The sequence below is a fragment of the Mauremys reevesii genome, linkage group 2 (genome assembly GCF_016161935.1).
Source record: "Mauremys reevesii isolate NIE-2019 linkage group 2, ASM1616193v1, whole genome shotgun sequence".
In the NCBI taxonomy this organism is placed as follows: Eukaryota; Metazoa; Chordata; order Testudines; family Geoemydidae; genus Mauremys; species Mauremys reevesii.
Genome location: NC_052624.1, coordinates 101,639,877 through 101,666,449, shown reverse-complemented (window position 1 = coordinate 101,666,449; position 26,573 = coordinate 101,639,877). Strand labels below are relative to the sequence as shown.

General features: G+C 41.7%; 1 protein-coding gene across 10 annotated transcripts in view; it reads left to right on the top strand.

Moving 5' to 3' along the window:
• The window catches only part of TNS3 (tensin 3), a 350,809-nt gene that overhangs the window by 129,811 nt on the left and 194,425 nt on the right, over positions 1 to 26,573 (top strand). For all 10 annotated transcript variants that reach the window (XM_039523944.1, XM_039523943.1, XM_039523948.1 and 7 more), the window contains one exon: positions 17,263 to 17,301. In XM_039523944.1, the coding sequence (XP_039379878.1) occupies positions 17,263 to 17,301 (39 nt within the window). The remainder of the gene's footprint in view (positions 1 to 17,262; positions 17,302 to 26,573) is intronic.

The following is a 26,573-nucleotide window of genomic DNA, read 5'->3' as shown; positions in this document are numbered from 1 at the left end:
GGTGCATACTCTATAAGTGAGAATTTTGCTCCAACTCTTTCAAGTATAGAAATAATAGGTTTTACCTAAAGATATCAAGCTGGGCATTCATTTGCCTTTTCTGGCTCCAGTTCAACAAGGCACTTAAGCACATGCCCAACATGTCAGTGGGACCTCTTGCCTTGTTTGAAGTGTGACATGCATTTAAGTATGTTGCTGAATCAAGGCTTCTCATTCTATGCCATTTTTTGTTACGTTGTTGGCAGAAATCCTATAGCAGTAATTTTAGGAGAGTAAAATAATTTAACCATGTCAATGCCACTGAATGCACTGCACAGGTAGGGGCAAACACAGTTCCAGTCTTGTCCAACCTACTTGGTACATCAACGGTTTGGAATAAAAGAATCATAGAAATGTAGGGTTGCATGGGACCTCAAGAGGTCATCAAGTCCAACCCTCTGCAACTGAGGAAGGATCAAACAAACCTAGAAGAATGCTGACGTTCTAGGGCAACATGGTGATTGTAACAGAGCCCAGCAAAAGTGATTAATTTAGAAATGATGCCAACAATATTATTCAGTCAATGCTTCAGTTCTTCTGCTCGGCATTATTTTTCTGTATCCCACACTCCTCCCTTAAAGATTGCATTTGAAACAGAGTTACCTGACTATAATGAGATTTAAAATGTGCCCCAATTTCCTGAGGTAAATATTGATCCAAGGTAAAAGTGTAGGACCAGTGTCACTCAGTGCTCTACTCACCGCTAAGGGTGCCTCCATCTGGCTACGTCTGGGGATTAGCTATGCCAGTCCGACAACCCTCCTGCAGTTGTTCACTCTGTCACTCTCCCCATCTCGCTTGCTTGTGACTCGACTGCTCCCGCTTCATGGCTTGGACCTCCGGCCAGGTCAGAGTAGTCCTTCCCTTCTGGCATGTCAAAGTCTCTCAGGACTCACCGTCCCAGGCAGTCAGTCCTCTCACTGCCCCTTAATGGTGCCACTGCCCAGTGACTGGTAGTGGATATGCCAGATATGCACATAGAGGAGTGCTCCATGCACAGATTGTTGTTGTTTGTATTAGAAAAGCCCTTAGAGGCCAGTATCATGCTTGGGGGCCCCATGGTGCTAAGTGCTATGTGAACACATACTGAGACATAGCTCCTGCCCCAGAGTTTATAATCTGAGAGACAGAGTGGAAGGGGGAACAGAGCCACAGAGAGGTGAAGTGACAAACAACAGGTCGGTGGCAGAGTTACCAGTAGAACTAAGGTCTCCTTAATCTCAATACAATGTTCTATCCATCAGACCATGGTGTCTTCCCTTCCCTATGTGAAGCAGGGGAGTGGCTCAGTCACCTTCTTGGCATCGACCCCCCAACTTGGGTTTGATGGAGATTCTCTGTGAGGTTCAAGGTGGGAAGGGCCAGGGGATGCATATCATCTCTCCACCATCTGTGTAGGCCTTACCTGGAAAGGAACTATATCCTTAGGCTGTGTTGTATTCCCTTTTCTGCATAACCCAAGGAGAGGCCCTGAGCAGCCACAGCTGGAACCATGTCACCAAGGAAACTGGATGTGGGGCAGGCTGCATCTTTTTCTGAATGGGGTAAATCCTGTTCCCTTATTGAATAGTGGGGGGAACTTCCACAAGGAGATCCTCACAGGGATTTTTCTCCCCAGAGCATCCCATCTTCCTTAGATTTCTACTCTGGAGAAGTAGCTTTTAAAGGTAAATCTTTTCATATAGTAAACAGATTGTGTCATCAAAGGCACAAACCCCCTTTTTACTGCCATTCTCTTCACAATAAAAATGTAGGAATGGGGAAGTGTGGAGTTGGATGATATAAGTGAAAACAAAACAAAATTTCATCTCTGAAAGTGTTTTGTAAATTGGAAGCACCGTGTTGTGGATCTGATGGTGAACAGACTACATCTGGTGTATATTATGAGGAAGGGTGTTTTAACAGATTATTTATGTGGCCAATATTGAAGTGCTATTTATCCCCCACCTGCTTTAAAGTATTTCTATACCGTGCCAATGGAAGAGACTTAAATGACAGCACCCCTTTGATGTTGTCCATGAGGACTGAACCCAGGATTTCTGGGTCTTAATGTATGTTCTACTGCCCGACATAAAGAACCGAAGATCGATAGCTCATAGGTTGCAGCAGACTCATATATACGGTATTTAGAACTAGCCACTAGAGGCGGTGGGGGAAGCAACCCTGTGTAAGGTTGGGTTACAACTGCAAAATAGTGATGAATGTACTTGGAAGACAAGCATAAGACTTCTGTCAACAAGGGGAGTACAGCATACCTGCCTATGATGGGAAATTGAAAAGCATAGCATTTTCCGTTTGGCTTGAGTTCTTCTATCTCCTCTCTGGTTTCCCTCTCCCATTAGAAGTACAATTAATCATTTTATATTTTTAACATATCAAATCAGGAAAATAATCTGTTACTGATTTTAAGTGAGTTATGAGACAAGTGAGGGTCCAGGTTCCAAAAACTATTTTCACTGCAGTCTATCATGGCAGGACTGATTCCTCCTCAAATTCTTTTGATGCCACTTTCATAGTTGTGCCCACTGCAGCAATGGCAGTTATGGCACTGATGTCCCTCACTGATATTGTAGCAACAAAAGTACTGAGATTTTGGAAGCAGACCAGAGAGCCTGGGAAATCTCCCCAAAGTCTGAGTGTCAGTCTAAAATCCTGAGATAAGACAGGTCTGATGTACATCTGGTTTGTTTTCTCTCAAGAAAATTCAGTGTGTACTTGTATTTTATTCCCTTGAGGGAGGAAAACTTCCATGGAGCCATTTCCCTCCTTCTTTCCAGAGCCCCTTCTGGTAGTGTGTAAGATCTGTTTGACTTTGTAAATGAAGCATGTTTTCTCATGGGGATTATACCAAAATAAATAGGTCTGTAATCCTAAAAGGATAACAGAGTTCACTGTGGAATGTGTATCTAATTAAGCTTTAAGAGGTCAGACCTGATACAAAGGAAGCAGAAGTAGAGGCTCTCAATAAAAGTAAATACAATTGACAAAAAAGTGGATTTGGTTTTTTGTTTTCACTCTTTTGAAGAAAAAAATCCAACAAAACCCAAGATATTCCGAATAAAAATTTGCATGTATATAACATGTTTTGCCCAAGCATCTCAAACCTTTACAAATCTTGCATTAATTAAGCCTCCCAAAGCCCTTTTTGGGTGTAATAGTAGTATACCCCTCGCTCAGATGGGCAAACTAAGTCACAGATAGGATTAGTCTCTTGCCTCAGGTCACACAGGTTAGTGGGAGAGTCAAGAAAAATATAAGGGTCCTGGACCCTGTCACTGGCTCTAATCACTGTATGCTCTCCCAAGACTCCATTTTAGGTTCTTGTAAATATTTCTTTGCCTCTGGACTCTTTTGGGGCATAGCCAATTATCTGAGTTCGAGAGCTAGCCGACATAGAAAATGCTGATCTGTCATTACCTGTCTCTGATTAACTGGAGAGCTCCTCCATTACTGCATCCAGGAATCCCTATAGGTTTTGGTAGCTCTGAAGAGTTCCTTCTCTTTTGTTCTTTTCAAATGCACCATATGGAGCTAGGTACCAAATGTCTCCCCCTGTGTATGCCCCTTGAGAGAATTGTAGGTGGACTTTGATTTATGAAACAAGAAACTTTTTTTCTTTCCTTTTGCAAGCTGACATATTCACAGTTTTCTTTTTGGGGTTTCTCAATATAGGTCAAGTGTGTGACCTTGCCAAATCAAACAAGACACTGTGGAGAGAAAAACCAAGCTTCCAGGTGGCAAAGAAATGTGAACAATACGTTTTTATTTCTTAGAATAGACACATTCCAGGTTGTTAGTGAGGGTTTCTCTTCCAACAGTTCCAATGATTTAATATTAAACAATTCTTTCTATTGCCTCATGGGTGTTTTGTGCACAGGAGTTTGTGTGTATTTAAATGCAATGAAGTATAAAATGTCTTCTGAAGGAATGTAACTTTCCTTTTAAGGTGCTAACCTAGGGCGCTGCTCTGTAATCCCAAATGAGGCAACAAGGAGTTTTACTTGTGTCAGGAATGTAGGAACTGGCTCATGGCTTAGACATCATAATGCTCAGTGTCTATATGTGGCAGTGCTTTCTACTTTCAAAGAGTTCTGCAAACATTAACTAATCCTTCATGACACCTCTCTGAGGTAGGTAAGCGTAGTATTATCCTCATTTTATCAGACAGAAAACTCTGAAGCAGAGAATGTAATAAGGCAACAGAAAAAGTCTCTGTCAGAGCTGGGTTTAGAACTCAAGAGTTTCTGGCTGTATTTCCTCAATCTTTCCTTTAGCAAATTTACTATAGAATTAGGCATCACAAAATGCAATGTATGAGACTGCATTTATTTGAAGGCCATTCTAATATGTTTTGGTTTCTAATTGCTCTTTGAAGGAGCTGTAGAATGATTTTTGCTGGTTTTTACAGACACAGTCATGAACCCAGAGGTGTTAAATCTGTTTTAGCCTAATTTTAATTTTATAAAATTCAATTTAATTTTTAAAATTTCCATACACTAATTTGGTCTGGAAAATTCCCTTTAAAAATTATAATTTGCTGAGGAGAATTTTCATAGGAAGTGACAAATAGCTGAAGTGACCATAGGTCCAGATTGTACTGGGACAGGCTTTTTTTTGCATATGATCTCCTAGTAACTCCTTTGGGGACTTCTGAAATGTCTCAATTTTTATTTATTTCATCAATCAAAATGGTTGGGTTTATATATGTGTGAGTGTCAATTAATCGCAGTTAACTTAAGTGATTAACTCAACAAAATTGTGATTTAAAAAATTGTCATTAATCACACTGTTAAACAATAGAATACCAACTGAAATGTATTAAATATGTGTGGATGTTTTTCTACATTTTAAAATATATTGATTTCCATTAAAACACAGAATACAAAAGTGTACAGTGCTTACTTTATATTATTATTTTTATTACAAATATTTGCACGGTAAAAGTTATGAACAAAAGAAATAGTATTTTTCAATTCACCTCATACAAGTACTGTAGTGCAATCTCTTTATCGTGAAAGTGTAACTCACAAATGTAGGGTTTTTTTGTTATATAACTGCACTCAAAAAAAAAAAAGCTTTATAGCCTACAAGTACACTGAGTCTTACTTCTTGTTCAGCCAATCGCTAAGACAAACAAGTTTGTTTACATTTACGGAAGATAATGTTGCCTGCTTCTTATTTACAATGTCACCTCAAAGTGAGGACAGGCATTCGCATGGCACTTTTGTAGCTGGTATTGCAAGGTATTTACGTGCCAGATATACTAAACATTCATATGCCCCTTCAAACTTTGGCCACCATTCCAGAGGATATGCTTCCATGCTGATGATGCTCGTTAAAAAATAATGCATTAATTAAATTTGTGACTGAACTCCTTGGGGGAGAATTGTATGTCTCTGCTCTGTTTTAACCACATTCTGCTATATATTTCATGTTATAGGCAGTCTCAGATGATGACCCTGCACACGTTAATTTTAAGAACACTTCCACAGCAGATTTGACAAAATGCAAAGAAGGTACTATGTGAGATTTCTAAAAATAGCCACAGCACTCGATTTGAGGTTTAAGAATCTGAAGCACTGTTTAAAATCTGAGTGGGACAAGGTGTGGAGTATGCTTTCAGAAGTCTTAAAAGAGCAACATTCCGATACGGAAACTACAGAACCCAAACCACCAAAAAAGAAAGTCAGTCTTCTGCTGGTGGCATCTGACTCAGATGATGAAAATGAACATGCATTGTTGCACTCTGCTTTGGATCATGTCCTCTGGAACATGTCCCCTGGAATGGTGGTTGAAGCATGAAGGGACATATGAATCTTTACCTCATCTGGCATGTAAATATCTTGCAACACCGGCTACAACAGTGCCATGTGAACGCCTGTTCTACTTTCAGGTGACATTGTAAACAAGAAGCAGGAAGCATTATCTCCTGCAAATTGTAACCAAACTTGTTTGACTGAGCAATTGGCTGAAGTAGGACTGAGCCTCTAACGTTTTACATTGTTTTATTTTTGAATGAAATTATTTTGTTCTACACAATTGTACATATGTAAGTTCAACTTTCATGATAAAGAGATTGCACTACAGTACTTATATTAGATGAATTGAAAAATATAATTTCTTTTGCTTTTTACAGTGCAAATATTTGTAATAAAAATTTAATATAAAGTGAGCACTGTACACTTTGTATTCAGTGTTGTAATTGAAATCAATATGTTCAAAAATATAGGAAGAATCCAAAAATATTTAAATAAATGGTATTCTATTGTTTAACAGGGCAATTAAAAAAATTAATCGTGCTCAATCACGTGATTAATCATGATTATTTTTTAATTGCTTGACAGCCCATATATATAAACTAGAAATTGTTTGTTCAGTATTTCTATACTGACTATAATGACTAGCATTTGCTATGTGTACCAGGAATAAACAGTCCAGTAGAATGAGTGTTAAGTGTGAAGTATTTGGAGGGAAAAGTTGAATGTGTGTAGAATAGCTCTGATAGTATCTATTGGCCATTGTGAATTCTAATAGCACTTGTTCAGTGTTTCCTGGTAAACTCATTTAGAACACTAAGCTACTAAAATAAAGCCTCCATTCTGAGAAATATGGATGTGTTTGAGTTAGAAGTTGGTAGTAGTACACATTTATTACAAGATGTACTTTTGTTGTTTTATGCTTATTTAGAGATCCTAAAAATGGCACCACAAAATGTCCTGGTTTTGAAAATGTAGTCACTGACAAATAGCAGTATTTTAGCAGACGGTACCGTTATTTTCAGACACTGAAGTGAAATCACACAGCCTTTCGGTCATTTTATCAAAGTGCTTTTTTCAAGGAATTCGAGTCAATAATAAACTCCAAGCAAAGAAAGTTAATGTGTATCTGGAGCTGTTAATAAATAAATAAAGGTTCTAAAACAATTCCATTAACTCTCGCCAAATCTAGTCTTTGTTTGCTGTCGTTTCAGCAAAAAGTCATCAGTCTCTCCTTACATCACTGTAATTCTGTAAGCTTTGCTAGACATAGCACTATCAGAGCCCTATATTTTTCATTCCTTTCACTCTATCTACCATCCTTTAAAAACAATTACTAATGTACTGAAACATACTGCCTCTTAGCAGGTCAAAGTGCTTTACTTGAACGAGAAATTTTGTCTATATTGTGCATGGACTTTTATATACAATGAATAGGACCCTGTTGCAGTCATATCCCACATCTACTGTAAAATTTTATAGGTTATATCTATAATTTACTTGGGTGGTAGCTGTTGTTCAGAGTGAATGCTGCAATATAACTAAACAAATAAGGTGTGCAGATTTTCAAGGAGAGCATTGACTGATATTGGAGCTTGAAGCTTTGAAACCAAGCTCTGGAGCTGTCTGGCTCACTCTTTGTTTGTCTTAGAAGGCTTGTAGAGGAGGCACAGCCACAAATTTTAAAAAGATCAAAATTGAGTACAGGTGGAATGGTGCACTGTATAAAAGGTAGTGGTAGAATGCAAACATCAGATGTCCAAGCAAGTGATGCTGTAATACGACAGAGGGGGGCACTATAGTACAGCTCTTAAAGCAAGCGGTAATGTACTTTTTCCTTTGTATGTACACTGTTAGAAAGCCAACAAATAACGAGTTATCAGCTTTTTAAAGTTAATATATTTGTCATCTCAGGTGATGGCTGGTTACTGATTGCACACTGTTACATGGCTCTGAGATAAAGAAACACTTACCCAAGGTTTCTCAGGAAATGTAAATAATTATTGGAGACAGAATTTGTTGTTAAATTAATTCTTTGTTAAATATATTGTCGGCATCAATGCAAGACTTCTCAAAACTAAGGCCGTAGCTCAAGAAGACATTATTTCTTGGGGAAAGCACTTAAATATGTGCTTAACTTTAAGCACATGCTTAAATTCCATTGAAGTCAATAATATTTAAGTCAATAAATTAAAGCTGTTAAACTTTTCCTTAATTTTGGGGCCTGTTGTATCCACAGTATATGTGCACTTGCACAAGCAGAGAATTGTGCCTACAAACTGTGCATTCTGCATGCAAAAACATGTAGTTTACACACAATTTTTTGCATGTGCAATTTGTATATGTTGTGGGTGTGGTTATATGTCTAGGTGCACGTGCATGTATTTTGCAGGCACAGAGCAGGTGCCTAGTTTTGAAAAGTTAACCTAAGCATTTTTATAATATTGTTGCATAAGAATTAGTGTTAAATGTATAGATATCGAAAAACATTTTGTAAATATTTAAATATGATATTTTATAAATGATTATGTAATGTACTTTTTAGTAGAATAAACATACTAGAAGAAGTAGACAAGTGAGTGACTCTAACTTGCCAGGGTATATTACTAGGCAGCCTTATAGCTACCAGTAAATGTAAGTTCTGGAGTGGTCAGGAAAATTATTTTAGGGTTATATCCACTTACACTAGAGAATATAATAGGGGGTGAGTAATGTATAAAACAGTTGAATATGGTAGTGATCCTGCAGTTGCCAGCACTGCAGTAATATTAGATTTGAATAAACTGACCCTGCAACTTTGCTTTCTAGCACTATAGTTGGGAAAAATTGAGTTATGTGTCTAGTGAAGAGAATAAAACCTGTCTGTGTTCTTCTGTAGATAGGTATCATTTTGTAAAGTCATAGACAAGCTTTAAGCAAGCACTCTCTTTGTAAATGTGTCACTCAATGGAAAATTTAACACTTTTTAATTGGGAAGACACATACATTCTTTATCCTGTATGAAGTTATTTCTCTATTTGGAAATATGAAATTACAACACAGTCTGTACTATAAAAATAATCTTAACATAGCACTTTTCATCCATAGATCTCTAAGTATTTTACAAAGGAGATCAGTACCATTATCCCCATTTTACAGATGGGGAAGCTGAAGTACAGGGAGGTCACCTGGCAAACCAATGGTTGAGCTGGAAATTGAACTCAGGTTTTGTGAGTCCCCCACCCTATCCACCAGCCCACATTGGCTCCCTAACTAATATAACATTAATCAAGATACTGAGAGAGTTTTTCAGACTGATATTTTGAGCATTGAAGTGGTTTGAAAAATAAAGCATTTAATAATAGAGATTAAGGGGACACCGCCAACTTGAGTAAATTTGGTCCATTTTAAATATGTTAGTTAAAACTAGTTTCAGGTACGACACCTAAGCCTGGTCTACACTAGGCGTTTAAACCAGTTTTACAAGCGTAAAACCGATTTAACGCCACACCCGTCCACACTAAGAGGCCCTTTATATCGGTATAAAGGGCTCTTTAAACCGGTTTCTGTACTCCTCCCTAACGAGAGGAGTAGCGCTAATATCGGTATTACCATATCGGATTGGGGTTAGTGTGGCCGCAGATCGACCGTATTGGCCTCCGGGCGGTATCCCACAGTGCACCACTGACCGCTCTGGACAGCAATCTGAACTCGGATGCAGTGGCCAGGTAGACTGGAAAAGCCCCGCGAACTTTTGAATATTTCCTGTTTGCCTAGCGTGGAGCTCAGATCAGCACGTGTGGCGATGCAGTTAAAAATCAAAATAAAGAAAGAGCTCCCGCATGGACCATGCGGATGTGATCGCTGTAAGGGCAGGCAAATCTGTTCTATCAGCGCTCCGTTACAGAAGACGAAATTCAAAATCATTTTTAAAAAATCTCCAGACAGACGCCATAGCAGGGGCTCAGCACACTGCTGCGTGACAAACGTAACGGAAAGCCCAAGAATCAAATGGATGCTCATGGACTGGAGGACTCAAGCTATCCCACAGTTCCTGCAGTCTCCGAAAAGTATTTGCATTCTTGGCTGAGCTCCAAATGCTTCTAGGGTCAAACACAGTGGCCGCGGTGGGTCAGGGCATAGCTCGGCAATTTACGCATCCCCCCCCACCCACCCCCAGAAGTGAAAGGGAAAACAATCCTCTCTTGACTCTTTAACATGTCACCCTATCTTTACTGAATGCTGCAGATAGACCCGATGCTGCAGCACTCAATACCAACATCCTTGCTCCCCTCCGCCATGGGTGGCTGATGGTGCAATACGACTGGTATCCGTCCTCGTCATCAGCCTATTGGCACATGGGGCAGTGCAAAAGGACTGGTAACCATGCAGACTACCATCCGTTAGGTCGATCAAGGGTGCCTGGTCCTAATTTTTCATGGTAGATGGTACAGTATGGCTGATAACCATCATCGTCATAGCAACAGGGGGCTGAGCTCTGTCAGCCCCCACCCTTCATGTGTAAAAAAAAGATTCAATTGCCCCTGGACTAGCAGAGGGATGCTGGGCTCCTCTGCTCCACACTCCTTACTGTCCTGTCTGGACTATCATAGCAGCTGGAGGCTGCCTTCCACTCATTTCTCACTAACAAGTCAGTGTGTCTTATTCCTGCATTCTTTATTACTTCATCACACAAGTGGGGGGACAATGCTACGGTAGCCCAGGAAGGCTGGGGGAAGAACGGAAACAACAGGTGGGGTTGTTGCAGGAGCACCCCCTGTGAATAGCATACAGCTCATCATTCCTGCAGGATCTGACACAGAGCAGCTGTGCTCTCTGATACAGTGGTTCTCTAGTACACTTGCCCATATTCTAGGCAGGACTGATTCTATTTTTAGATACCATAAAGGAGGGATTGACTCTGGGAGTCATTCCCAATTTTGGCTTTTGCGCCCCTGGCTAAGAGCAGCCAGGGGCACTTATGACAGCAGCAAATGGTGCAAAACGACTGGTAGCCATGCTCATCTTTTTACCAATTTATGGATTGGTAGATGGTACAGTATGGCTGATAACCATCTCTGCTGTCATGCAAAAGCATGCTGCTGTGTAGCGCTGCTGAATCGCCTCTGTCAGCGGCATCTAGTACACATACGGTGACAGTCACAAAAGGCAAAACAGGCTCCATGATTGCCATGCTATGGCATCTGCCAGGGCAATCCAGGGAAAAAAGGCGCGAAATGCTTGTCTGCCGTTGCTTTCCCAGAGGAAGGAGTGACTGACGACATTTACCCAGAACCACCCGCAACAATGATTTTTGCCCCATCAGGCACTGGGATCTCAACCCGGAAATTCCAAGGGGCGGGGGAGGCTGCGGGAACTATGGGATAGCTATGGAATAGCTACCCACAGTGCAACGCTCCAGAAGTCGATGCTAGCCTCGGACCGTGGACGCACACCACCGATTTAATGTGTTTAGTGTGGCCGCACGCACTCGATTTTATACAATCTGTTTTACAAAACCGGTTTATGCAAATTCGGAATAGTCCCGTAGTGTAGACATACCCCTACTTCTAAGTCCTCCTGCAAATTTGTGTGCTTTTACAATCACATATTCCTGTTTTTCATTCCCCTGCTGTGCCTTGAAAGACCCACATAACGGGCAAGGGAAACAAACTCTCTATAAAGTGCTGTGAAGTGGGCAAAGTAGACAAACTGGGGGGAAAAAGGGGGTTTTCCCCTATTTTCTTTTAAAGTATAACCTTTACTATAATTGCTAAAGCACAAATGTAGGTAGAAGTCTGATTTTTTATTGAGAGTGTCCCTTTAAAATTGCAAGCTCACAGGAGCCTAGAAAAAATGGGCATGCTTTGGACCAAATTTTGGCTGCTGTAGCACAACTGCGCAAGGGAATGAGAGGGGAAAACAATACAGGGAGCCCCTTCCCCACCTTTGCTCCAACATAGATGGCAGCCATAATACAGTCTCCTGCTCTCCAGACATGCGGGTAGACTCTGTTAGTTCTTTTAAGAGGGGTCAGTTCCTTACAGGTGGGGTCCCACCCCTTGTGTGCCACTTGGTGGCTTGAGGGTTGATTGGGGACAGGTGGGAGGGGCATGGATCCCCTAGACAGGATTCCCAGGGAGTTCATTTTCTCCAGCACACTTGGAGGCAATATGACAGCTCCTGGAGTCTGCAGGGAAAGGCTTCCAGCCATCATCACTCATGCAATGCAACTATTCACTTCACCCCAGTGCAGCTGTGGCTGTAAAAGAAGTGATTAAGCCCTTTAACTTTTGTAGAGCTCCGGCTGCCTTGAATGAAGGTGTTACATACAATTTTATGTGCCTATGTCAGGCAGAAGGTCAGGGAGGCAGGAAAGCTGTCTTCACCGCAAACAACTGGAATCTTAATCACGACAGTTTATTAACATCTTCCACCTGTTTAATACGCTTGCTCAGTTGGACAGAGAGGACTAGCAAAAGTCAGCAGCAGCCATGATGAAATCTGCAGCGAAAAATATGTGTCTGCATATCACTTAGTCCATAGACTGTCAAACTCAGAGGTCACAGAAAGGCTTCAGGTGGTGAAAGCCAGCGTTCATTTCCTTGGAGTTAGCTTGGGAGAGTTGAGGATGGTGGGCAGGGTGGTCCTGAGATTTTTCAGCTTTAAAGGGGGTTCCTGGTACGGAAAAGTTTGAGAACCACTCTTTCCCAAGCAAAGGCTCAGCTATCCAGGCAAACGCCATTTCCACACTGAGGGAGAAAAAAATATTCTAGAATGGAAGCTTTACAGGAGTTAAGAGACCTGAGTGGGTTTTGTTTGATATAGTCAACTCTGCTTCTTTCTACCTATGTTGTTCACCATCCAGTGTGCATAGGACTTGACAACCTCTTCATTTCTGCTGGTTACAATGTTGCATAAATTGAGTCTTGCTTTTTAAAAGATTGTAATGAATACGGCTGTGCAGTGCTGTGGTACACTAGACCGCTTATGGGACTCAGCAGGGCGCCAGCTGTCTCACGACTCAGAGGCAAATGGTGTAGGTGCTTCAGCTGCAAGGCCCTAGCAGTGCTAGCACAGATAGATCCCAGTGAGCACTAAGTTACATGGCTAAGTGCAAGGGTATTTTACTAGAGCTGGCAAAGTAAATGTTCTAGGTATGGAGGCTTCAAGGTGCAACACTTCAGGTGAAACACAGCTGTTCCTAGCATGGCCACTGGGGGCACTCCAGTAGAGAGTTCGGGCTCCTCAGAATGGACCTTAATATTATACAAGAAGATCTGGACGACCTTGAAAACTGGAGAAATGGGATGACATTTAATAGTGCAAAGTGCAGGGTCATGCACTTAGGGACTAGCAACAAGATTTTTTTCTATAAGTTGGGGATGTATCACTTGGAAGTGACAGAGGAGGAGAAAGACCGGGGTGTATTTGTTGATCACAGGATGACTATGAGCTGCCAATGTGATACAGCCATGAAAAAGGTTAATGCAGTCCTAAGATGCATCAGGTGAGGTATTTCCAGTAGAGACAGGGAAGTGTTAGTATTATACATGGCACTGGTGAGACCTCATCTGGAATACTGTGTGCAATTCTGGTTTCTCATGTTGAGAAAGATTAATTCAAACTGGAACAGGTGCGGAGAAGGGCTAGTAAGATGATCTGGGGAATGGAAAACCTACCTGATGAGAGGAAACTCAAAGAGCTTGGCTTGTGTAGCCTAACCAAACAAAGGTTGAAGGGAGATATGATTACTCTCTAAATACATCAGAGGGATAAATACCAGGGAGGGAGAGGAATTATTTAAGTTAAGCGTCAATGTTGACATAGGAACAAATGGATATAAACTGGCCATCAACAAGTTTAGGCTTGAAATTAGAAGAAGCTTTCTAACAATCAGAGGAGCGAAGTTCTGGAACAGCCTTCCAAAGGGAGCAGTAGGGCAAAAAATCTAATTGACTTCAGGACTGTACATGGTAAGTTTAAGTAGGGGATGATATGATGAGACTGCCTACGATGGCATGTAGCTGATCTGCAAATGCTAGTAGCAAATATCCCCAATGGCCGGTGATGGGACACTAGATGGGGAGGGCTCTGAATTAATACTTAGAATTCTTTCCCAGGTGTCTGGCTGCTGGGTCTTGCCATAATGCTCAAGGTTCGACTTCCTGACCCCAAATATGATGGTCAGGAATTTTCCTCTGAGTCAGGTTGGCAGAGACCCTTGGGATTTTTGCTTTTTCCTGCAGCATAGAATATGGGTCACTTGGAAGTTTAAACTAGTGTAAATGGTGGATTCTCTGTGACTTGATGCCTTTAAATCATGATTTGATGACTTCAGTAACTCAACCAGAGATTATGGGTCTATTACAGGAGTGGGTGGGCAAAGTTTTGTTACCTGCAGTGTGCAGGAGTTCAGACTAGATGATCATGAATGGTCCCTTCTGGCCTGAAAGTCTGAGAGTCTATTAAAGGCAAATAAGTAACTCACAGATTTCCAGGCCAGGATCAATATATCGTGTGTCTCATTGAGTGCCCCTCTGCATAGTCTCTTTGCTGCTTCAGCAGCAGGGGCGGTGAGTTATATGGGCCTGTGGTGCCCATGCTCCAGGAATATTCAGAGCCTGGGGGCCCGGCTCCACTAATGTTCAGGGCCGGGTCTCTCCCCTGTGCAGCAGTACTTCCTGAACAGCTCCTGATAGCATGTGGCTCCAGATAGGTGTAAGGTCCCCTGCAGTCTCTGCCTGTATATAATTGTTATTTACAAGGATAACAGACCCAAAAGAAAGGGCTAACACCTGGATGGAACATACTGACCACTCCCCCAGTGACTCTGGTTCTTTGTCTGCAGTAACCTTCTTCTGGTTTCTGTTCTTTTAAGATACTGAACTAGCTGCTGAGTTCTCTTCAGGCTCCTCTATACTCTGTCGCTTGCTGCTTCCTGCATAGACCTGAATCCAGATGTAATGTTTGCTACGCACAGCCTGCTCTGCAACTTTTCCTCCCTTGGTAGGGTTCCCACTCTGCATGCAGCTCCTCAGCTTCTTTCCAACCTGCTTCCCTGCTCTGCCCTTCGCTCACCGTGCAGACAAGCCCATGTGGCTCCTACCTCACGATGCAGCTCTTCCATCAGCTCTCCAGCTCCCCTGCTCTGTTCTCAGCTTGTGTCACAGCCTCTGCAGCTCATCTTGCTCAGACCTCACAGGAATCAGGTATACTGTTGTGAAATTATAAACCCAGAATTAAAAGCAGAGCTGTCTGTGTACATTTGTTATTCAGGAAATAATGTAATACTCATCTGCCTCTAGAGCTCTGGCCTGTGCTGTGCCACAAGGATCCATCCTCTCCCCCATTTTGTTCAGCATCTATGAAAGCCACAACAAGAGAGTGTGAAAGTGCATGGACTAAAATGCCAGCGAATGCGGGAATTGGAAGACTGGATCGGAACTGTGTGCCATTTAGTCCAGTATTCTGTTTCCAACAGTAGCCAGCATAAGATGAACCCAGCTCTATATCAGCTCCACATCAGATGCAGGCAACACCGTCTCTCACTTATCTAGGGCCTTGGCTGACATCAGAAAGTTGGAGGATGATCAGGAATAATGTGTCGTAGATTCATAGATTCTAGGACTGGACAGGACCTCGAGAGGTCATCGAGTCCAGTCCCCTCCCTCATGGCAGGACCAAATACTGTCTAGACCATCCCGGATAGACATTTATCTAACCTATTCTTAAATATCTCCAGAGATGGAGATTCTACAACCTCCCTAGGCAATTTATTCCAGTGTTTAACCACCCTAACAATTAGGAACTTTTTCCTAATGTCCAACCTAAACCGCTCTTGCTGCAGTTTAAGCCCATTGCTTCTTGTTCTATCCTTAGAGGCTAAGGTGAACAAGTTTTCTCCCTCCTCCTTATGACACCCTTTTAGATACGTGAAAACTGCTATCGTGTCCCCTCTCAGTCTTCTCTTTTTCAAACTAAATAAACACAATTCTTTCAGCCTTCCTTCGTAGGTCATGTTCTCAAAACCTTTAATCATTCTTCTTGTTCTTCTCTGGACCCTCTCCAATTTCTCCACATCTTTCTTGAAATGCAGTGCCCAGAAATGGACACAATACTCCAGTTGAGGCCTAACCAGCGCAGAGTAGAGCGGAAGAATGACTTCTTGTGTCTTGCTCACAACACACCTATTAATGCATCCCAGAATCGTGTTTGCTTTTTTTGAAACAGCATCACACTGTTGACTCATATTTAGCTTGTGGTCCACTATAACCCCTATACCCCTTTCTGCCGTACTCCTTCCTAGACAGTCTCTTCCCATTCTGTATGTGTGAAACTGATTGTATCTTCCTTAGTGGAGCACTTTGCATTTGTCTTTGTTAAACTTCATCCTATTTACCTCAGACCATTTCTCCAATTTGTCCAGATCATTTTGAATTATGACCCTGTCCTCCAAAGCAGTTGCAGTCCCTCCCAGCTTGGTATCATCTGCAAACTTAATAAGCGTACTTTCTATGCCAATATCTAAGTCGTTGATGAAGATATTGAACAGAGACGGTCCCAAAACAGACCCCTGCGGAACCCCACTTGTTATACCTTTCCAGAAGGATTGGGAACCATTAATAACTACTACTACTTTAGTAGCCCCATCTAAGTTTTGTTTGCCTAGTTTATTGATAAGAATATCATGCAAGACCGTATTAAATGCCTTACTAAAGTCTAGGTATATCACATCCACCGCTTCTCCCTTACCCATAAGACTCGTTTTCCTATCGAAGAAAGCTATCAGATTGATTTGACATGATTTGTTCTTTACAAATCCATGCTGGCTATTCCCTATCACCTTACCACCTTCTCCAAGTGTTTGCAGATGATTTCCTTAATTACTTGCTCCATTATCTTTCCTGGCACAGAAGTTAAACTAATTGGTCTGTAGTTTCCATAAAGCTTCCTATTTGTGTCCTCTCAAATAGAAGCTTTATGGCATAAGTAATAGAAGTAGCCTTTATATAGCTATAGAAAGCCACTAAAAATTGTTTCTCATGACTGATAGTATAGTCTGATGTGGTCACACTGTTCCTGGTTTTCCATCCATTTTGGTATTTAAATTATTGAACAAGTCTTGTGTAACACATATAGGCCATAGAATCCTTAATCTGAAGTGTTTAAACTTCAGTATAAGTGGAGCTGATGTACCAATTCAGGTCAAGCTGACTTTCTGGTTTTGAACACTGTGGCAGATCCAAACCTAGATCTCTTTTCTTTGCAATTAAGGAGAGTGTAATTTGTGTTTCCTGCCTTTGGCTGAGTCAGGCCGTATATGAAAATTTACCTATAAATAAGATTCCTTGTTCTGGGCCTGATTTGGTGAGAACTTTCAACTTGCACTGCATTCAGTTGGATTTGAGGCCACTCAAAAGCTCATGGGATTGGGCCCTCAAAGACAGAGATATCTTATTTCTTTATTTTATTCTTTTTATTCCAGGTGGTGAAACCCTGCTTCCTGCCAATCAACTACGAACTGGTAAGTGAATCTGACAGTACTGATATCAATCAGGGGAGAGTGCAATTAAAAGACCAGCAGAAGTATTCATACCCACCCACACCTTACAATCATCTACCACTGTCCTGCTGCGTAAGGTTGGGCAAATCACTTCTCACTTCTGTGCTTCAATTTAACCCTCTGTAATGTGCTGATAATGATATTTACCCCTAATTGGGTAAAAGGCATTGTAGAAGTGCTGCTTCATTATTCATTATTATTTCATTATAGTCAAATGGTTAAAGACTGAATTGGTGATTCATTGGGTCAGTTACCAAAGGCATTAATAAAAATTGAGTGAGGACTCTAGATTTGGCCCAATAATTTTATTTATGAGCTAATCCCCTGCTATGGTGTTGGGACTCTGCACAACATTGCTATAAAAATCTATAAAAGTATTGCAATAAAAAAGCAGCCCCTTCCTACCTTACATCTATAGCTTACAATATTAGTCTTATTGAACATCTGTCATGATACCCACCATCATAAGACTATCTTTTAGTTGCTAGAATGCAGAATCTGGATGCTATTTTCTTTTGTGTTTTTATGCATAATTGGAAAATTTGAAGGGAAAAAATCCCTTGTTGCTGTGTGTGTTAAAAATGTGACGTGAATTGGAGTTACTTCTGAACTACCATCTGTATAATGGATTACCAATCACGAGCATCAGTGGGCTGACTGCTCTTGGGGATGTAGGTTTACATGAGAAGTCAGTTTCTGTATGTCAGTCTGTGAGAGTGTGGATGTGCTTCTTATCTATTCGTATATTTTGTTCTCCGAGCCTTTCTCAAATTGCTGAGCAAACCTGAAGGGTTGAGAGCCAAAACATGAATACTGTAGCATGCTCCTAAATCTCGTACAGGCATAAGATTCAGGGATCCCCGGCTGTGCAGTTGGGGATCAAGAATCTCTCTGAATGCCTGGCTTTCCATTGATTTTTGTGTGTGCCTCATGCAGCAGCAGTTTAACATTTACTAGTGATGGCATGAGGGGCTCTTTAATCCGTGGTGGTACCGCTAAAAGGTGCCATGCCATCTTTAGGAAGTCCATTTCTCTGTAGTCCCTGGCCTAATGTAAGGCCTGTTGAAATCAATAAAAATTCTAAGCACAGTCTTTTGTGTGTCAGATTGATGGGACTTGGAAGAAAGAGACTAAATGTGAGCTGGCGCCCCTTGTTTACACAGTAAAGTGTTAACAGAAGTGATTTTTTTTCCTCCTCATAGTGGGCCTGGCTCATTATGCCATCCCATCTGAGGTGGCACTGTCATCCGAAACTCTCCTGGTCCAGGCAAATGAGACTAACCGCAGTTTCTTCAATTTGTTCTGGTTCTTAGCAATATTCCTGATCATTTTGGGGTATGTTACCACTGACTTGCAAATTGGGCTTGCTCTACTAGATTCTCCCGATCCATATAGGTACAGGTATGGCCTATATTAACTCATTCTCATCCTTGTTTTCTCTATGAAAGGGTGAGGGTATTGGGAAGCAGGGGACAGAACTCTTTAAGTCTGTTGGTTTGTATGAAATAATTCATTAGGACAAATTTTTCCTCAAAGCAAGTCCCTGAAAGGATTTTGGAAACACCCCTCATAATTTATAGTCTCTCTGAACATTAAGGCAAGTGACATACAAGCAGTTACTTCTCTGTTACCTCTCTATATAACTGTCATACCGGCTCAGCCTGCTTCTGTTTCAAGTAGACACAAAAGTGCAGTCTTGGAACAAAGGTAACTGTTACTGGTATTAGGCAGGTAGAAGATTCCGATTTTATTTGGATTAGGGGAGGTGAACACTCAGTGGGATTATTTAGACTGTAGACTCTTCAGGTCAGATACTTTCTTTTAATCTGTACAGCACCCAGCATGATGGGGCTCTAGGTGCTACCATAATACAAATAAGTAACGGACAACTTCTAAGACAATTCTCCAGTTCGTGGTACAAACATGAAACTGAACTCAGTGAAAAATAAAGATAGTTACAACACATACCTTGCAGCACAAGATCTTATCCAGTAATTTAGAAGTGATAAGATCTGCATCTTGCACTTGGAATGGAAAGTGGTGAAGTCTATGATGGTTCTTAGATCCTGCAGGATTTTGCAGCACAATTTCAGACTTTTATAGTTCTGTTTCCTACACAAACAAGTTTTACCAATGCAGTAAACAATTCTGTTGTTTAGGAGGAGCAGAGCTGTCTACTTTATGTACTGATCCCAAGCTTTACGTGATTTTTTTTTTTAGGCATCCCATTTTCAGAGCACTTGGCAGAGATCCTAAACTTGAGATGTAATGAGTGAAAGGATGTAGTAGCCCATGTTTTGCCAATTTATGATTTGCCACTTAAACACAAACTTATCTGTATTTATTCCAAAATATGCAGTTTTTAGTAACACCATTTACTCCTGGGGGAATTCTGTGCCAAAAAATTAAAAATTCTGGGTACAATATTTTAAAATTCTGCATAATTCTGCAAATGTTGTCAAAATAACACTATATAATCACCCCAGTTTCAATTATTTTGGTAATTTATTTTAAAATACCTATCAGCAACTATGTCTAACAATACAGACACACACAAAAATTCCCCTTGGGGTAGAGAGTTAAAGAAATCCCTATGACAACCCAGTTCCTGTTTTTCTGACCCCCCCCTCCACCAGAGTCCAGCTGGGTTACTGGAAACTCATATCCCTTCTCCCCCACCACAGAGCCCCTACCTGCAGGGGCCCCCAGCACAGACACTCACACCACCTACCCTCCAGACCCCACTCACACCCCAGAGACCAGCTGGGTCCCAGACTAGCACAGAGTTCCCTGCATGCTGCCACCTCCTCCTTCCTTCTTCAGGGCATTCTGGGAACTGCAGCTGCTGGGAACCTGCCTTGTCTTCTATTTGTGAGCTGGACTCTGACGGGTCCAGCAGCCCCTAGTGGCAGCCAACATCTCTGCAACCCATTTCAGTGGGGAAAAAAGGAAATTGTGTGTGACCAACATTAATTTCTGCAAAATTCTGCATTGCGGAGTGGCGCAGAATTCCCCCAGGATTAACCATTTGGTTCCTACATAGAGGTAATTAATTCATGGCTATAGTATAAATTATTAAATCCATCTAACCTAACATAGTTGTTGCCAGCATAATCCTCCTGGTGGTTTATACTGAGTACTGAAATTCAATTCTCAGTGGCGTATTGGCTGGTAGATTGTTGAAGCCAATGAAATTTACGTACATTTTGTTTCTTCCGAATGTGGATTTTATTGAGTATTTTCATCTTGAATGTTTGTTTCCAAAGAAGCTCTTTCTCCCCGTTTCTCATAAACCAGGCATCTTGAAGCTTAGCAATGACATCAGGGCCCTCAACTCGCTGCAGCTGTTCAGAGTTTCAGGAGCTGAAATATAAGCCAGCTGTTGTTAGATGTTCACATACTACTTGCTTTACATTGTCATTTCAGTTACTCTGATTTGAAAAGAGAGATTTTACTATAGCTCTTATAATCCAAGTCAAATGAAAATAATAACTGTTCTTTTATGCGCTTTATTTAATTGGATTAGATTTGACACAATTGATTTTGCTTACATTTTTTAGAGACATTATATAATGGATGGTAGGAATTAAAATTGATCTTGAGTGGTCTCATTGTATTTATTTGTTTATTTTGAAAATTAAATGTAGTTGAATTTTATAAAAAAAAAAAGATTTAAAATTAAAAAAGAATCAGAAGGATGCATGGCCATATACATTATGGGTGAGAACCTTGCCCTTATTCTGGCCCATTTATATTGGGGGAAAGGAGCAGAGTAAAGGGACCCTTAAATCCCTAGTTGTAGCCAGGGGAGGATTCCCCAGCATAGGCACTGACTTGTAAGAACCCCGTGGCGATCCCCAGCATATAGACAAGAATGGGATTAGGAGGCATGTGTTGGGGATGGGTCCACAGCATGTAGCATTGCAGAGGTTCTGTGCAGTGCTGCGACCTACAAGGCAGCCATAATTTAGATAGGCCACCAGCCTCTCCATCCTTGGGAGCAGCTCAGGATTGGGATGGTACCAAGGTGGCATAAAGCCACCGTAGCTCCCCCTTTCCCTGTGCTGTGAGTTCTGTTCTTCAGTACCTCTTAGAGCCTTTTAGCGCAGCATTTCGCCCAATGCAAGGATTCTGAACCAGTCTTTGGAGGGCAATTTGGCACACACATATGCAAGGGATCTGAAAATCCTACCTGAGCTGTGCTGGTGCACTGGTACAATCTTATCTGAGTGTAATGTCTCAGTGGTTAAGCTGTTACGTAGAAGTTTTGTTCAGTTGCTTTTAGGAAAGAGCATTGTTATGGGGAGTAATTGGCTTAAAGATTATGGACAAAGAATATTGATCAGGGAAGAAACGAGAAAAGAATAGAGAGCGAAAGATGCCAATGAAAAGAAAATAAATTAAAAATCAAAATGATACCAAGGAATAAGATGGTCTTCTGTGCTGCCTTTGAGAAGAGCTTGTGTTTAGTATAAAGGGAAATCAGCAGTGTAACCAAATGAACTGCTTTGACACAACAGTCAGTGGAATATATATTGAGCTACAGAATTATTGTATGTTCTTGTGTATGTCCAGGTCTAGGAATTGGTATCCTGTCTGGCTGTGAAGGTTCTTGGGGTACTCAGGACTGAAAGTCACCTTTTCCCCCCTGCCTCCAGCAAGAGGGAGACTCGCTGGTGCTTAATTGGGTGCTAGCTCCCTGATACCTCCAGCCTGTTAGCCACCCAAACAATCTCCTTTGGGATCTGCCAGCCCTTCCTTTGACTTGCAGGTTAACAGTAGGTGTATCTCAGCCCCTGAGCCCCTTTGAAGGTTTCCCACTGTAGTATTCAGCCCCTTATCCTCTGAACACCCATAGTAATAGCAGGTCTGCTATTGCCAGGGGTAGTGTACACACCAGCTTGTTTGAGTCAGCCTAGGATCCACTTCTTGAACAATACCGTAGCACTGAGTTATATTTATAGTGAAAACAAGCATAAGTTTATTATCAAAAATTGAGATTGTGAGCAAGGATAGTGGAAACAGGTTACATATAAAACAAAATCATAACATGATTTCTAGAGACTCAACTTAACTTTAACAGGGATAAGCATCTAAGCTAAGTTCTCACCCCAAATGTCCTTTGCAGTGTTTCCAACCAAGGCATAGCTGGGATCCCATTTTCATGAATATAAACATGCTATCTGTTTACCTACTTGGTGCAGAATAACAGGTTTTCTTTTTGTCTTCCCTTTACATTCCCCAAAAGTTCATTGTCTGCCTCCAGAGACAGGGCAGCTCTCTGTGGTTTCCTCTCCAGTATCTGGTCTCCCCCTTGGCCAGGGCCGGCTCCAGGCACCAACGGAGGAAGCATGTGCCTGGGGCGGCACATGCTAAGGGGCAGCATTCTTGGGGCAGCACAGTCCGAGCAGCTTTTTTTTTTTTTTGCTTTTTTTTGCTTGGAGCGGCAAAAATGGTAGAGCCAGCCCTACCCTTGGCTTCCCATCCCCCTGTTCACTTCACATGTCAGTGGAGCTTCCATAGAACTAGCTTACAATGCTTAATCTGCATGTGAACGGAGATAGGTGAATTTTTCTGGCAGAAAACTGTTTATCAACTTTGCCTTAATACAGACTATAAAAACACATTTCCGGTATATGTACACAACTCCTTGCATAGTTTCGGTACATACATTTTACAACACTATTCATAACCAGTTTGACACGGCTTTCATTTAAAACCTCATATGATATTCTTTATGAATAAATATTATGAAAGTGGTGTGCTAGGTGTAGTGAGTTTTTCAGGCCTGTTAGGAGTTGCTGTTACAGAACAGTGAACCATATGCCAGCTGGCACGAAAGGGCGTCTGGGTCACACTGGTCATTAATAGCCATCTTGTCAGCTTGCTTGAAGGAAATCTTAGAATCTTCAGAAGGAAGTTACTGAACAGTTGATGAACACTGAGGGTGGAATTTAGACTCCAGTGGTGTCCATATCACTCTGAATTAAGAAAGCATTTATGTTCAGGTGGGGTTAGTTTGATATGTGTGTTACCTGCTCGGAGGAGATGTACAGGGCTATTCTGGAGTTTACAGCAAAGTTGATTCTGTCTAGGAATTCATTTCAGAATGGGGTTATTACCATTCCATAGCACAGCTCCTTCCCATGTACATCAGCGAGCCTCAGCCACAAACAGAGATGATGCGTGGGGGCAGGGGGCATGCAGGGTCACATGCCCCCCCCCAGATTTGCTGCTTGGCTACTGAGCATGTTCACATGCACTGAGCGTGCTCAGTAACACTGCTGAATCCAGCTGACCTCACTCTGCCCCACCACTATCGCCAGGCACTGGTCATCTCTGGCTGTGAGGGCTCTCTCTAGCCGACATCAGTGTCCAGAAAGTCTTGTTCTCAGAAGAAAGGGGAGTATCTGTGTACACTGTATAAATCCATCCATCAGCAAGGGACAGTGGGCTCAGTTAGGATCTCCCCTCTGCCCCGCCTATAAGTGACAGCATAGCCCCTTAGCACTTTCCCAACCATCCTACCCTCTAAGAGAAGTTCTCTTTCCCCTGCCCTTGCCCTGCACAGTGTGGTAAAGGGTCTTTGATGCCTGTAGCTTGTCTGAGCTTCTAGAGGGAGAAGAGGGCCCTCAGGGAGCTTTTGGCATGAGCCACTCGCCATCTCAAGGGGCTCTGGCCGTGTCCTGAGCACAGAGCTGCTCTCTGCTCCCTTGACCCAGCCCAGACATCCCCAGAATAGGTCAGTCTGGTCTGGAGCCCAAATACATGGGCATACTGCCTAATATGGCCTGTAGTGCAACAGAAAAGAAAGGGAAATTTTGGCCCTGAAACATTCTGTGGTTTTACTTGAAGCTCCAAGGATTGTTCAGTTCACCCATTGCTAAGAAAATAAAGAAATCAAATGAATGATTTTATTTCCAGATCACTTCTGGATTCTAGGAGGTATTTTAAAATAATCAAAGATGCACTGAGAACGTTAATTTTCATCCTTCCCCTGCAGTGGTTCTGTTGTCCTTTTGCTAACAGCTTGCCAGGGTACTGTATCTTTAAAAAAAAAAAATCAAAACTTGATACCTCTGAGGCCCCTCAGACATCCTGTTGCATGTCTTGCATTAACTAAATGTGACTTAAAGCTTGAACCTTGAGGCGCACATCCGCTCACATCTTAAAATGACTCCATCAGTTAAATGGGCTCTATCACTGTTTGGCTTGTCAGGTTTAAGGCACAGTTAACCAGTGATGTTTACCAGGAAAATCGTGACTTGACTTTTGCACCCTTCATCTTTTTTTCAGCTAGTTGCCAAAACATTCTACATACCTCGCAGTGTTGCCATTTTGACATCACTGTAATAAATAGCTGTTGTAACAGTGGAAGCTGAGAGTGCACTGACCCAGCTATGCATGCTTTATTATAACCTATCCACAGACGGAACTTTATTTTTTGTATGGAAGTTAACTCTTTTGGTGCCTTCTCTTTCTGTTTTCTCCCGATTTTCTCACTTAAGTAGTTCTTTATCTGTGCTGCCAGTTTGGCCATCTTTGAAGGGTGGCACCTTCAAATTTCAGGCTTACTTACCAAAATAATCGCCCCCATTTGGACGGTGAGCAGAACCTGGGCTCTGGTCTCATCCCAAAAGGATTGGGGAAGTAAGCGGGAAAGAATGGGACAGAGAAAGGAAAGGAGAAGGCACAGAACATGAAAGATAAATATAATTGGGGGAGAAGAGCCATATGAGAACAGAAAATGTCTTGAAGAGAGACAGAGAGAGAGAAACTAAAGTGAAACATTTAAAAACGGTGACAAAACCAGCTCAAGTTACTCTGAGTGAAAACGCTGTTCTGATATAGGAGTTAAAATAGAGACTAGGAAGGGGAAAAAAAGAAAGGGGGAGAAACCCAAGGGAGAATTTTATTTTGTGTCTGTGGTTTAAGGGAAGCTTGGCTGTTTCTACCAAGAACTTCTTAACTCAGCTTTCAATGTGGTTATGTGAATATTTGCCTCCCCAAACTGTTGACTGATTGTAGATCACCTGCATTTCCCCTTTTTGAACAGCTATGACTGTCAGGCTTTTTATCCTCATTCCATTTCATTTACTTTAAATTATCTCTTCCCATGAAAAATACAGAAGCATTTCCACGTTCCGATAGACTGCAGTCTGTCCATTTTTAATACGACCCTGAAACAGATTTTCTTCGTACGTTTTGACTGAAGCACTATTTGTTGTATGGTGATAGCCTCAGATTACAGCTAAAGCATTGGCCTCTCCGATTTCATTCTAAGTGGGATCTGAGTACTGGAAGATGTGGGATCATTAACTTTCTTTAATCGGGTGTGACCTTCAAATCCTCTGGAGTATGATGATAGTGACCAAGCTGCACTTAAAACTGAAAATGAGCAGCTATTCATCTCTGCCAGATGTGATGCTGGATTCCAGCTGAAATCAGTAAATATGTCACTGGAAAATTGTATCAAATTCTTTTGATTGAACTGAATTTGAAGCAGCTATGGCTTGTTCGTTCCTTCAATGCTATAGTTGTTTTCTTTTTCTTTTTTTCTGTAAGAGAATTTTAGAGCCATGAAAAACCTAGGCACAGAGAACTAAAGAGCGGTCTAACTAACCATATTGTTGATAGGGAAGTATTGTATTCCAACCCCCTTCCAGGTACTAGGCTCCGTGCCCTTGTAAGTGGCCATAACCCTCATAGGACAGTTGAAACTCCATGTGTTTGCACTTGCAGGTTCATTCTGATTCTTTTGTTTCCTCCATTTCCACCCTCAAAAAAATTGAGGGGTTCCACTACTTGAGTTTGTGGATTCCCTGAGATGATCAGAGATTTTAGGTAATCCATTAGAGGCAGAGGGCATCCATGCAAAGGTACCTTACTTCTGCACAGGTACCCAGCCTTTGTCTTCTTGTTCTGCAAGAGAGCACCAGTCTCTCCAGAGCCATGTTGCCAAGGAGTCCCTCAACATGTTGCTGACCCTGGAATCCCTTACCAGGAGCGGGTCTACAGCATGGAAAGGGAAACAGCAGTAATGTTGCTGCGTTCTGTGGTTTGATTGAAGGGTTTGGGGAGTGGGAATGGGGATAAGGATATCTGACAGAGTTTAGATTTGCCTCTCCAGTGCCTACCTTGTCATCATCAATTCCCTACTGCCAAAACTTCCATGGAAGGCTTTCTTTGGTGTTCGGAGTGCATGTCACAGAGGGGTCATATTCCCCTTTGAT